Here is a 13,242-nt window from a genome sequence, read left to right on the forward strand (position 1 = left end):
TCCAAACTAGGAAAGCGCTTTGCAACGCGCTCGCGTGTTGTAGCTCAAACTGAGCGCGATAGTACTTGCGGTCGACACGCGAAATCTAGCTTCTAGTGCCCTTTAGTAGTAGCGCCAAGAGTTCGTGCAAAATAAATGTGTGCTGTTTTTCTGTATATATTCTCCGCTTAGGCCAATTAACCTGAAGTGGTTCAAACAGCTTGGAACCATTATTTTCTCCATTTCGAGTTGAACGAAACCTAAACCATTCCCGGCAAACACTGAAAGAATGTGAGACCTTCTCTAACCATGTGTATCGTTCTACAGCTGTTGCTGTGCGTGACACACCACGATGTTTGCTTCAAGTACCGTCCTAGTTATAACCGGTTTGCGATTGTACCGTGCTCACCAGTTACATGAGCAACCTATTAGATAGATGGGCCAGTGCTGGGAGACGAGGGGGTGCTCCTCTTTGCCGGTGATTGAAGTTGTCCAGGTTGATCGCCACGTTGACGCATGGCGCGCCACTAAGATGCGGTTAGTTGTGGTCAGTTAAGCACAAAAGGTAATTCGCAGGCCTTTTATGTATCCGCGGAGCAGCTGTAGAGGCTAGAGCGTGAAACGTTGAGCAGTACAATATGTACTGCTCAACATTTCACGGTGTTGGCTTCGCACCCAGTTACATGCAGAGTGCTTAACCATTGGCATCAGGACTGGTTCCCAACGTTCTGCACCTACTGCATGCTTTACTCTTAGCGCGTATTAGGGATGTAAAGATTATTTAGATTTATTGTCTAACAAACATCATGCTGGTACAAGATTAGCGATTGTCTGTCGGCAACAAGTGGAACCATACTTTGACACTCATTTTTAAATGGCATAACGCTGCTTCTTTATTGACAATTTACGGAGGCTCATTCGGGAAGAGGAGAGTTTCTGCACGCCTTCCTAATGGTTATTATAATAAAATAGGTTTGCTGCTTGATTCAGTAGGCCGTTGCAACTCACATTTCGAAATCTATGTGAAGTGATGTTTTCGTAAAGAGGCGATGAAGTGCTCTAAATTTCACCATTTCATTTCAGCGTCACTGCCGTAAAGGAAACTGGTGCACCCATGTGCTCTCGCATACCTCTGCTAGGGCAATGAACGAGAAGAAACGGGGTTAGCCGAGCGGCCCAATTTTTGTTACACATATCATAATAAGCCAACAAAGACACCAAGGACAACGCAAAGTAAATTTCTTGTACTTACTTATTGAAACAAAGAAATAATAAGTTGATGGCAAGCTGCGGCAAGCCATCCATCCGTGAACGGCACTGAAGAAGGCTGCCTGCACGAAACCGCGAAGAAGCCACAACTCTATCTAACGCGGCAGCCAATGTAGCCAACACGAAAACCCCTCCCCGAAGTTGCCTGGCAAGTATTGCCCACGAGGGGCTATTATAAATTAGTAAGATTGCGGCTAGACTGCCATCCTCCAAGCTGTTTGCGCCGCAGTAGGCGCCAAAGAAGAAGTTCTGGAGAAAGAGCAGATCACAGAGCAAGGCTTCAACAGTACTGTCAACACCAGCACGCCGCGCTTAGAGTACGAGCCTACAATGATATCAGGAGTCTCAGATTTTATGGGCAGGAGAACCTTATACTAACCTACGTACCAGCGCCGGTAGCTCAAAGCGTGGGGCATTATTTTACCACGGGTGGTCAGGCGAAGCGTGTACCCAGATATACAGGGAGATGTTAGAACGCAATCTGGAGCTGAAATTGGCCGGAGCCAGGAAGCGGGGAATAGATAAGCGGAGAGAATAAAAATTATAAAGAGTGAGTTATTCACAGAGTCAGTCGCATGGGAATGCCCGGTGTGACAAGCGCTCGTACAGTTCCGTAGCCTTCAAGAGGTGCAGAAGGAATCTCGTGGCCTTTTCGCAAGCAATGCACAGGCCGTGGTCCCAGGTTCTCTTTTTCTCCGAGAGCACTCTATTATCCAATAGGCCTATTTGGAATGGACAAGGATTTGTAAATGCGACGCCGAACCGCACGCGACATAGCAAAGTTGTTTCGCGTCGGGAGAGTGCACGTGGCAGGCCAAGTCGCACGGTAGGGTCGAGAGAGTGTTGTAAGCGTGAGTTGGTGAAACCCGTTGAATTCAATCGTAGTGGTGTGATTTGCCGAGCCAGTGATTGAAGTTTCCGCGCAGCATCCGTTCTTGAGAGTGGCATAGGTACGCGGTGATGCTTTTCATGAGGCGAGCGAGCGTCTTCATCGGCGCTGTCGTTGCCGACAATTCCGCCGCGGCTCGGAAACCATTGAAATACAATGATGACCTTTTGTTTCTCGAGCACGTGGTGATGAGCGTCTCTTATTTCGTACACTGGCTGCTCGCGTAATCCATGAGGTAGGGCAAATTACAGTGTGTTGTATCGATGCCTTGGAATCACAAGAAATGGCCCAACCATTTGACGGCTGCTGTCAACGTCGTATTGTAAGAGTATTTAAATTTCAAAGAGACGGCGTCCGAAGGGAAAGCCACATCTCCGGTTGAGCTGTTGGAATTGGTGCAACCTTCCGTGTAAATGTTGCAATTCAGCGTAACCTAGGGGCTGAGCAGGTGCATTTGGAACTTCGGAACCTCCAGTATACGTGCGCAGGGCTGCTCCCTAGGGGCAAGAAACAACTCCATGTGCTTATCCTACTTCGCAAATAGTCGGGAATTCGGGAATTAATATCTCGAAGCTAGTGTCATCTTGAGACTTCGTTCCAAGTGGATCCGCCTTGCGAGCTCCACGGCTATAATTTGTAAACTGCAATATGGGCCATAGGGTAGTATGTTCAAAACATAATTTCTGAATTTTTGTTACTTAGTCGATCCTGAATTTCAATTTCGTTTTGCAAGTAATGTTCGCCTCTTCGAGTACCAGCTCATAATTTAGAATAGTCATAATTTACTGAACAGCACGAAAAGGCAGGACAAAGGTAGAAAGAGCGACATAGATAGATAGAGAGCGTAAATGAGTTTTTGTCAACACCGTGACAAGGTAACAATAAGCGCCTATAGCTGTACGGTAAATCTTTGCATACAGCGAAACGGCGCTGGTGGGGAAGATCATTACCGTGCGACCGCCCGATACGGAAGCATGCTGTGGTTAAAACTCTACTGCTCGAACCTCCGCTCACCTCCGCACCCAGTCATGCCGCTAAGAAGTTCACGGGACCGAATTCACGACGCTTTTTGTTCGCGTTAGTGATGCCTGCCATAGGCCAGCATCGGGATAGGTTGACATCTTCTCTTACGAACAATTATGTAGTAAGATGTTTTTGTGAATAGGAGCCTAGTTTACGACCCTCTTGAAGCTCCAAGATTTGACTAATTTCAAGAATTTCATGAATTGACGAAAGGCGATACGGCAAGCGCATATTTTCCAGCGTTACCACGGTTAACGAAATCGACTGGTCTCAGTCGCAGATTGTAAGGCGTGACGGGCAGCACCACGTGCTCGCACTGCGAACGCTTCTTTCTTTCTTTCTTTCTTTCTTTCTTTCTTTCTTTCTTTCTTTCTTTCTTTCTTTCTTTCTTTCTTTCTTTTCATCCCTTAACCTCCTTCCTCGTTCGCCGGACAGCAAATCGCACGCGCGACTGGCTGAAGTCCCGATACCGTTCCTGTGTGGCCTACTCCCTCTACTATCGCAACTCTGGTGCTAGTACCTCTTCGGGATTTGCAAATATGGCGGTTCAGCCAGAATGCATGGCAATGATGGTTAGTACGTGTATTTGCCGAAACTCTTTTTCTCCGTTTGGATTCCACTTGCAATCACTTGCAATAAAATATTGGTTGTAACTGCAACGATACTCATTGATTGTGCATGCGCACAGAGTCTTGTTGCTTTTGCACCTTTAGGAGCATACGGTTTCTTGGAAATTTATAACGACAGTAATAACTAATGCTACAATAGTGTCCGGAAGTACAAGAACGAAAATTAGGCAAATACGGGCACTACCTTTCGATCACGTGGCCGCTAAACAATCGCAGCTCCAGTGTTCCCTCTAGTTATTTTTGTAGGAAGGTCAGTGGCTGCATCATAGCCTCATGTGTTTGGTTTTTTTTTCTTTTCAATGCTAATTCAGTGACGCCGAAAGCGGGAGTCATTAAGAGAGCGTCACTTTCCCACTAATTGGTCGCCGTTTGTGGGGCATGCCTAGAACCAAGGCGACCATCCTTCATCGTACGTTATGCAGAAGCAGACACAGAGCGGCTAAATGCCGGGGACAATGGTTTTATCTATCCGATATATGCAGGCCCACCGGTGCACCGTCCAATGGCCCATTGCGAGGGCAGGTGCCCCGCGCGGTGCGCGAGTGAGGAGAAGAAGAAGAAGCGGTCATCAAGAAGGCGCAGGCTCATGCTGCTGTCCGGCTGAACCACCTATTAAACGTAAGTCGGCCGCCCCGTCGCCGCCACAGCCACGTCTGTTCTCGCAACTACTCCGTGCGTATTCTATTCGACGGGTGCTGCGCCGTGCGACACAGGCGGCGTCTGGTGGTACGCCGCTCCCGGTAGGGCAAGCAGCCCGGTTCGTGCAGTACGTCCTCGTGGAACTTGATTGTTGATTGCGCGCTCGAAAGACATTTGTGGTCAAGATTATGGTCAACCGAATCTATACACTATTCGTTAGGCGTGTATCGCTCTCAATCTTTCTTTAATGCGCTGGCTGGTCGCTTTGTATGAGGTTAGTTTTCTATGTGGTAAACCAGTTCTGCGGAACCCCGCGAACTAGAGGAATGACGGGGATGAATTTTTCCTCCACCGTGATATTTTCTATCTGAGAAACCCACGTGTGTTTTCTTTGTAGCCTCGTGCTACAAATCGGGCGGATGTCAGTTTTCCCTTTCAGTTTTCTGTGGATGTGCCGGTTGCCTTCTTCAAACGAATACCATGAAAGCAAAAAAGAAGAATATGTCACTTTGGCTAGCACGAGCCCGCCTATGCGCCCAGAGTGAACGCGCAAACAACTTAAAGGCTCTCAACACACAGCTGAGCGACTGTGTAGTGCGATGCCATTACGACATCCTATAGTTCGATGATCATCCAGTGACGTACTCAAGAGCCTCCTCCCTTTTGCATGAACATCCGTGAAAAAGACCCTATAGAGAGAAACAACGAATCAGCTTAAACTAATATAGTACTTTCTCAAAGCGCTTCTTTTCCTTGATCTTGCGTTAGAAGGTTCATTACTAGCAGAGAAAATGACTGCTAAACTACCACGATTTTAGTGTTCGTGCCGAAAGATCCAGCGCCGGTACGTACGCTTGACGCAGTGCATTTCGAAGGCCCGAATGACTAGGCCCGTTTGGACGATGTCGATATCTATGATATCACGGCGACCGGGTGCTGAAACTTCAAGAGAGTGTCGCAAACCAACTTTGTGTGTGCGCGTGTGTAAATTCTGACTTTTCAAACCTCCTCTCTTGGTAATTAAGAGGGTATGTTTTTGGCTTTGTAGAAGCGTAACTTACTAATAATACATTTCTTATAGTTAGTGATACGTAACTAACTAATAATTTCTCGAACCGGTCCCTAAAACTATAGCACCTTATGATCAACTGATGTTGCTTGCCTGCTCCCCTCCCGCCTTCACCTGCTGATGCAATCTGCTTGGGATGCAACATGTATGTATATGCCTCCCCTACAATGGTTATATTAGGCACCTCTATCATTAAGTGGTCCATCAACACGACGACTGCAGTTCGACGACGATAACTGTCCTGTTGCACTAAAACCAAACTGGGTGCCGTTGAACTAGCGGAAATCACAGTGGAGAGGAAGGCCTGACGGATTTGGCGGCAGTGGTATGCAGCATTTGCAAAGGGTATACACCAGCCGAGTTTTTTTTTATTAATATTTTTTTAGGTGATAGTAACCCCGGTATCACGCGAGCAGCTTTGTCCTGTCAGGGATCTTGAATTCGCCGCCATTTTGTCTCTGTAGCGACAGTTCTTTTTCATTTAAGCGACTGACGACTTTCTACAGACGTGACAGCAGAATTCGCCACATATTAGCGACTTCGAAGTTAAGGAAGTCGCTTCTAAAATTAATTTCCAGGACGCACTATACATATTGTCCGAAAGAACAAGTAGGTGGTCTAAATAGGCTGCATATAGCACGTAGCCTCTGTGCGACCATGCTGAGGCAACAGTGTACTCTGTTCACGGAGGCCGCACGCTGCGGTTGGTTGCGCCGAAGGAAACAGGCCTGCTATCGTGCTCACGGAATGCATGTTTTTTTTTTTAAACTCCTCATCGAAGTCATTAGAACGTGTTCTGGTACAGCCCGTACCGCACTTTCGATGAAATGTTGGGTTGCTGGTCCTAGCGCTATGGTGATCAGACGACGCGTAGAGTGCCTCGATGCGCGCGCTACCGCGAACGGAGCGGAGGCGAGCGAGCGCGTCGAGAAACCCTAACGACGCGCGCTGCTCTGGCGCCACCTTGTCGCCGTACTCGGTACTACGCTTTTCTCACGTTTTCACCATACCCTCCTCCTCCACTTTCTTCCTCACGCTTTGTTCGGCCTCGCCAGCTTTCATCGCCCGCTGCGCTCCGCGTTCGCTCTCATCTTTCGCTGTGCTCGTTCACTCGGGTAAGCCGTAGGACAACGCCGACGTTCGCCGCAGGAGCGGGCACAGCTGTGCCCTATAAAATGCGGTTAGTTCCTCAAAAAGGTGAAACGATTATAAAGAATTACGCAGACACAACTCTAATTGACATCTACTTGTGCGCAATGCAAAGCGTGCTTGATTTGGCAGAGGATATAATTGTTACAAACGATATTAGTGTTCTACAAGAAACGGTTAAAGCTTTTCCGATGTGTGTATGCTATTGATGTGTGTCTATGTGATATATACATGTAAACGCACATACACGTTGGAAGCAGGTGTGTGCGTCTCTACAAATCCGCAGGCGCGTAGGGCGGAATATAGGCGTTTATTAACGTTTACAGAGGGTTTCATAAATCGCCAAATTCATCATAATCAAAGCTTGATTGCCGACTTGTACTTTCTACAATACCATAGTATCAGTTCAACGCAATTGCATACATGTGCAAGTAACGAAATTCTCGTGCATATTCCCGTGCATTTCACAATTTCACACACCGTTGATAAAAGACTCTGCCGAAGGAGCCATTGAAGTATGCAGGTTTGTTTCTTTTTCAGGGTCAAAAAAGCACACAAATCAATTTGAAGCGAGGTGAACATAGAGCAACATATTCATTCTCTAGAAGGCATAGGTCATCCGGTTGGCTATCTTCTTCTGTTCAAGAAATATAATAAACTTTGTCCTGTCCTTATTTAAATATATTCTATCTGTGCACGTTGTTCACAGTTGAAATTCAAAGAAAATGTTGAAGCTAAAAAATGCGGATTAGGTCGCCGCCACTGGTGCTTAAGACGCTTGTCTTCCTGTTGTCAGGATTTGCAGAAATAAAGCGAAAATATGAATTAAAAACCTTGCGCGTCCGCGCTATTAATGATACAGTAAGCTCTTAGCCGCAACAAAATTTTGAGTGAACAGGTAGAGACAACTCAAAAGAAACCTCAAATGATGTGGGCAACAGAATTCGCAACGAACGAGAAGAAAGCAAACCGAGGGCCTATTTTTATTTGTCATGCCATAAGAAGCGAACAAACAAAGACACTAAGGAAAGCGTAAGGGAAATTACATGTACTTATTAATTGAAATAAAGAAGTGATAAATCAGTGAAAATATAAGGGGATAAAAAAAAAAAGAAACTGGCCGCAGTTGAGGCACGAGCCCACGTTATTGCATTACGCGTGCGGTGCTCTTACCAAGCGAGCTACCGCGACACGGTGTTCCCGTCCACTTTTTTTGGGACGTTTATGTTTATGCGCTCTGTAGCGTAGACTATGCAAGCCGAGAGTGCCGCGCACTTCTCACAACTGTCGTTTTTTTTTTTTTTTTTTTGGTCGCCTCCGCAGATGCCCCCGGTGAGGCCGAGCGCCCCGGGGGCCCGGCCTAGCACGAGCAAGGAGAGCAAGCACGGCCAGCGCCGCCTGGTGAGGGGCGCCGCCGGTGGCGGCAGCAGCTCCGCGTCTACGGTCAGCATTGCGCCCTGCCGCCGCGGCAGCACCTCTCCTCCCGCACCAGAGCACGTGCCCCAGGAGATCCCCGACCAGGTATATGCGCTGTGCGTGTGGCAACACGCAAGAAAGGCGTCCTCCACCAGCGATTCGAGAGCCGAAAGATTTCAGACAGATGGGTGGACGCGACACCCAAGCAACGCGATCGCGGACCCCCTGTCGCGCTGCCACTTCGCGTGTGGGTGACAACATCGTGACTGCCACTGTTGTCTTGAAAAAAGATGGCCCAAAGGGCAAATGTAAGACAGACAGACAGACAATGAACTTTTATTCAGGTCCTGAGGGACTAGCCGGTGGAGACCCGTTGGGGCCCCCGGCTCGCCGCTGGCTGCTCCCATGTCGGAATGGGGAGGCCAAGCCTCTCCGCTCTTTCACGGTCCCTCTGGACGGCCATGGACTGGAGCTTAAGTTGCGTGCTAGATATGGCCTCGTCCCAGTCCCGTTCGCTGGTGAGAGACGTATCCCGTAACGCAGGACACTGCCAGAGCATATGAGGTAGAGTGCTAACCTCCCCACAATCCGGGCACTGTCGGTCAATTTCTGGAGAAATCCTGCTTAAGAAACTTCGGGAGGGATATGACCTCGTCTGAAGCATCCTAAGCGTGATCGATTGTGATCTGCATAGATTTGGATGCGGAGGCGGGAAGCGCCTGCGTTCCTCTTTATAATAGTTATTCTTTCTGCTCCCCAACAAGCTCGGCATGCTTTGCATTTTGACGGATCCAAATGCCGACCCGTCTGATATTTGCGCAAAGCGTCACAGCGAAAAATATGCTTTGGTTTGGCTATGGTTAAACCTAGTCGAGTAGCGATAGCTACAGACTCCTGGCTGCGCTTAGGCTTCGCGCAGCGAGCGCCCAACTGCAGGAGCGGCGACCGCGACGAGGCGAGTTGCTGGAGGATCGACGGCCGTGGTGTGACGTCACAGTGCGGTCACGGCGCAAGGTTCAGCGACGGCGAAGAGGCAAAAACCTGGCGTAATGTAGCTATCCCTACAAAAGCTCGTCGAGTGTGTTCACCCGGTGGTTCACAACCTCCCGCTTTCATGTGGAACCAATATATCGGGCAAACTGGGCATTGCCTCAGTGACCGGCTCCCCTAACACCGCAACAACGTAAACAACGGTACCCGTGGATTCTTGGCGATTCATTGTCGCGATCATGGCAGCAAACCTATCGAGGACTATTGCACGATTGTGTTCCGTGGCAGGATGCAGCTTATCCCTGAAATAACTGAAGGGCAAGATCATTGCAAAATTGGGTTATAAGAGTATTAGTTTACCTTCACTGGCCCTCACAGGAAAAGAACTAAGTTTCCTGGAGGCGGCATCACATGACTCATAACTATGCGACACGAATGCGCAGTTCGTTTTCATGTAAGCGCGTGCGCAGTCTATACTAGTTGCTTCAAATGCATAAACCGATTCAGTGGTACCATAAATTGAAAGTTTACGCTTGGTGTGTCCGTGTCTTTTCTGTTGCACAATAATACTTGAGATAGTACGTACACGGTAGCATGGATAAGAGAACGTTAAGCGCTCGTAGCCGATATTCTACTTGAGGTCAAAACGCGTAGGTGAGCCGTTCACAAGCGCGTAGAGCGTATGACCGGTAGGGCACAATATCATTATGAGGCACGCCGTGGTGGGGGACTCCAGATTAATTTTGACCACCTCGGGCTTTTTAACGTGCGCCCAATGCACGATTTCGCCCCCATCGAAATGCGGCCGCCGCGGCCGGGATTTGATGATGCGTCCTCGGGTTTAGCCGCACAACGCCAAATAAACTACTATGCCACCATAGCTGGTATATCATTTTGATGCACAGAAAATTGCCGCGGAAGGCCCGCTGCAGCTCCTCAATTTGAACCGCCCGCGCCAAAACTGAGGACCTGACGTAATATCCACGTGACCTCCCTCTATACCACTTTTACGTCTATTAGAAACATTGTACTAGCTACGTATACGATATACAGCTACATCTTGGCTACACCAGACATTCCGTTTGCATGAGTTGCTGTGCGGCTCTGCTTGGATTCAGAATACCGGATACGGTCACTTGAGCCTTCCGTGGCTGGATGGGGAGAAGGTGGTCGCCGCATCGGCAGTTGTAAGCAGAGAACGCGACGTTGGCCGCAGTGACTGGACATAGCATCCTTTCTCTGTGAATCAGGTCGCTGACGTCATATTTCAGAGGTACCGTAGTTCACAACAGGTGGCGCCACTGCGATTTTCCACTTTGGTCATTATGCTGTTTACAAAAGCTCTGTTTCCCTTACGAACGAAGAATTTCTCAATACACAAGCGTAATCTTTCCACCTAGCTCGTCTTAATATTTTTTTAGTGTCCCTTTAATGTTACAAATTGCGTGCCAAGATAACATGGAAAGGCACTCGAGAGCGACAAATATTTGGTAGTGTCGTGGGTTAAAATGAGGAAATTTTCAGGCATATGTGATGGAATCTGCTGACGCATGGTAACCTTTATTGGATATCATTGGGAAAGACCATCGTCCTTCGGAAATTGCTACGACTATGAGTTGATTGACGAACACCAATACTCTCCCATGCATTCTAGTCAGCGTTGAATCTGTCTGGTCACTAAATTTTCGCTCAAGAAATGTCGGGGAGTATCAGTGAAGTCAAGGCACGAAAATTGATCAAGGGCATAGGTAGTCGATATTCAAACTTGATTAACAGGAAGAAATGGAGCTTGGCAAGTCATGTAATGCGTACGGCGCGTAGCAGATGGTCTGCCAGTGTTAAAGGATGGCTGCCAAGGGAACGGGAAAAACAGTCGAGGACAGCAGCGAACTACATAGAACGTGATTAAAGTTTGAAATTTTGCAGGGATAGGATGGAATATATTGACGCAATACTAGGTGTGACGAGAGATCCTTGGGAGAGCCTTCGTCATGCGCTGTAGGCATGAAATATCGTTGATGATAAGATGAGTGGAGCACGCTTATCACTTCAGCCGAGGGGCAGCCGTTACCATGCGTTCTCTTGTAAAGCCCGCTTTATTTTCCTGAGCCGAACAGAGTATCTCGAATGGAAAAACGTTCTAGAATTAGTGGGGTGCTCTTGCAAACTGAATTTAAAGGCCACTTCTGTTTTGCTTCCACTACTGTTTAGCGAGAGGTAAGTATACATACGCTGGATTTTCCTTTTTTCACTTCTCTTCCTCTTTGTTCCTCTTTGTTCGTGCGAGGGTGCCTTCAGAATGCTGCATTCGGGCGCGTTGGATTCGGGCGCGTTGGATGGCCTCGAAGTACGAGGCCATGACTGAAGGCTGAAATTTGCAAACCCAGTAGTCGATTTATCAGGTGACAGCCTAAGAATTCAGTACAAGCTCCGCTCACAAAAACCGCACTGCACCTTTTGCCCTCCGTGCCTCCTGCGTTCCGAAAACATAGTTCCCGAGGGACGCCGATATCGAAACAAGGCCGCCTATGTACGCCGCAACGTCACAGAAATGAGCGAACCTAATCCGTTGGCGCATTTAATCGCACGAATTACGTTTCAATTAGGCAGCGGTGTGCTTGCCACCAGTTCTTAGGTCATTCTCTCCGACCCCATAACTACAGATGTCAACGCGATCACATAGTTACGAACCAGAACGTGACGTTTACCGCCGATTGGTCGTCGACTTTCGCGATGCAGGTGACGCATGCAGCGCCACCATTTTTAATTGTTTCGCGCCCGTGGGTCCGCAGTGCACGATGCAGCCACGCTTTTCGCGCGCGCTTCTGCACCGTTTCGCGCTCAGGTGCCCTACAGCGGCGCGGCGCCACAGGTCCAGCCTCCAGTCTTCCAGAGAGTTCCTGTGTACGGGCCTCCAAGCAGCAGCCAAGGCGCCGCCGTCACGCACGAGGCCGCCGTCTCGAACGCGAGGTGCGTGCACGTGCCCCGTTGCGCACACAAAGCGCCCTTCGATTGGTCGCTTCTTATCAGAGAGCGAAATCCAGAGGCGATGGTACTGCGCATGCGCAGAACCTGCCGTAGGTGTCTGCACATGCGTAGTACCGTGGCTCCTCCAAGTTCTTGCGTACGCAAGCCGCTTGCGTCCTCTAATCTAACATTCTCTATTATAGCCCTTCGAAGACCGCGCAAGGCAGCAATAAATCTTTACTGCCTGCATAAGTGGGCTCAAGCGACGATAATGTATAAGGCACAATTGAGGTTAGTTCACTTTATTATTTTTTTTAATCGGAAGCTTTCCTTTAGTCATGATACGGCAGTATGTTCTTAAGCACACGCTCGTTTAAGAGGGGCATTAGAGAGAAAGATAAAATCAGTCTCAAGAGGCAAAGTATTTTTCAAAATATTGGTTTTGATTCATTCCGCGGTAAGATGCGCGTTACTAGAAGACAACATAATGTGAAGCACTATGTATTCATTTGTCAGCGAAACTATGCTAATTTGTCAGCGAAACCACTGCGCTGGAACGTCAATGTGAGCTTATATATTTCGAAGAATTTCTTTGCATTTGGGCACTCGTGGCGCAGAAAAGGAGTATACGCGAAAATTGCTGTGTTTAATCTTTGGCTCTTTTAGAATCCAACGCGTAGTCCATACTTATCCATCAAAAGTGAACTGGGCACCGGCTAGCAAACGCCATTAAAATCCATAAAATCACGGTGAGCTGTATCTTGCGAGAACTTCAAGGCGGCGTCACCATCCTCTTGGTGCTGCATCTTTTTTGCCGGCTCACCAAGCAGGAGCTCGCGGTATTCCAGAAATATGATTATCCTCTTTAGGATAGTAGTACTGCGTAGTGATGCCGGCTGTCGCAGTATTTGGCCCGCCAGTATATGCCGAAGGCTGCACAGCACCTCGGGTGCCCTGTTTGACTCTAGTGTGTACGGTCGCATTCACTCGCGCCGTGGTCCGCTACGTCGGAGCGTGTTTTAACGATTCGCCGTGTCGACGCTCGCTGTGTCGACGCTCGTCGCAGCACCCACAACCTGGCCCACCAGACGGGCCTCCAGAAGGTGATGCTCAAGTCGAGCGTCGTCGTGCTCTCGGTCGCCTTCCTCGCGCTGCTCGGCGTCGCCTGCGTCATCATCGCCAACAGAAGTGGGTGCAATCCCCGATCCCGTATTTAGAAATGC

At 48.6% G+C, this 13,242-nt stretch overlaps 1 protein-coding gene across 1 annotated transcript in view; it reads left to right on the forward strand.

The window, feature by feature from the left end:
- Positions 1–7,969: 7,969 nt before the first annotated feature.
- Positions 7,970–13,242, forward strand: part of LOC142574487 (endothelin-converting enzyme 2-like) — a 44,974-nt gene continuing 39,701 nt past the window's right edge. Inside the window, exons 1-3 of the mRNA XM_075683550.1 lie at positions 7,970–8,167; positions 11,898–12,022; positions 13,086–13,207. Coding sequence (XP_075539665.1) covers positions 7,970–8,167; positions 11,898–12,022; positions 13,086–13,207 — 445 coding nt within the window. The remainder of the gene's footprint in view (positions 8,168–11,897; positions 12,023–13,085; positions 13,208–13,242) is intronic.

Source organism: Dermacentor variabilis, chromosome 3 (genome assembly GCF_050947875.1).
Source record: "Dermacentor variabilis isolate Ectoservices chromosome 3, ASM5094787v1, whole genome shotgun sequence".
NCBI lineage: Eukaryota > Metazoa > Arthropoda > Arachnida > Ixodida > Ixodidae > Dermacentor > Dermacentor variabilis.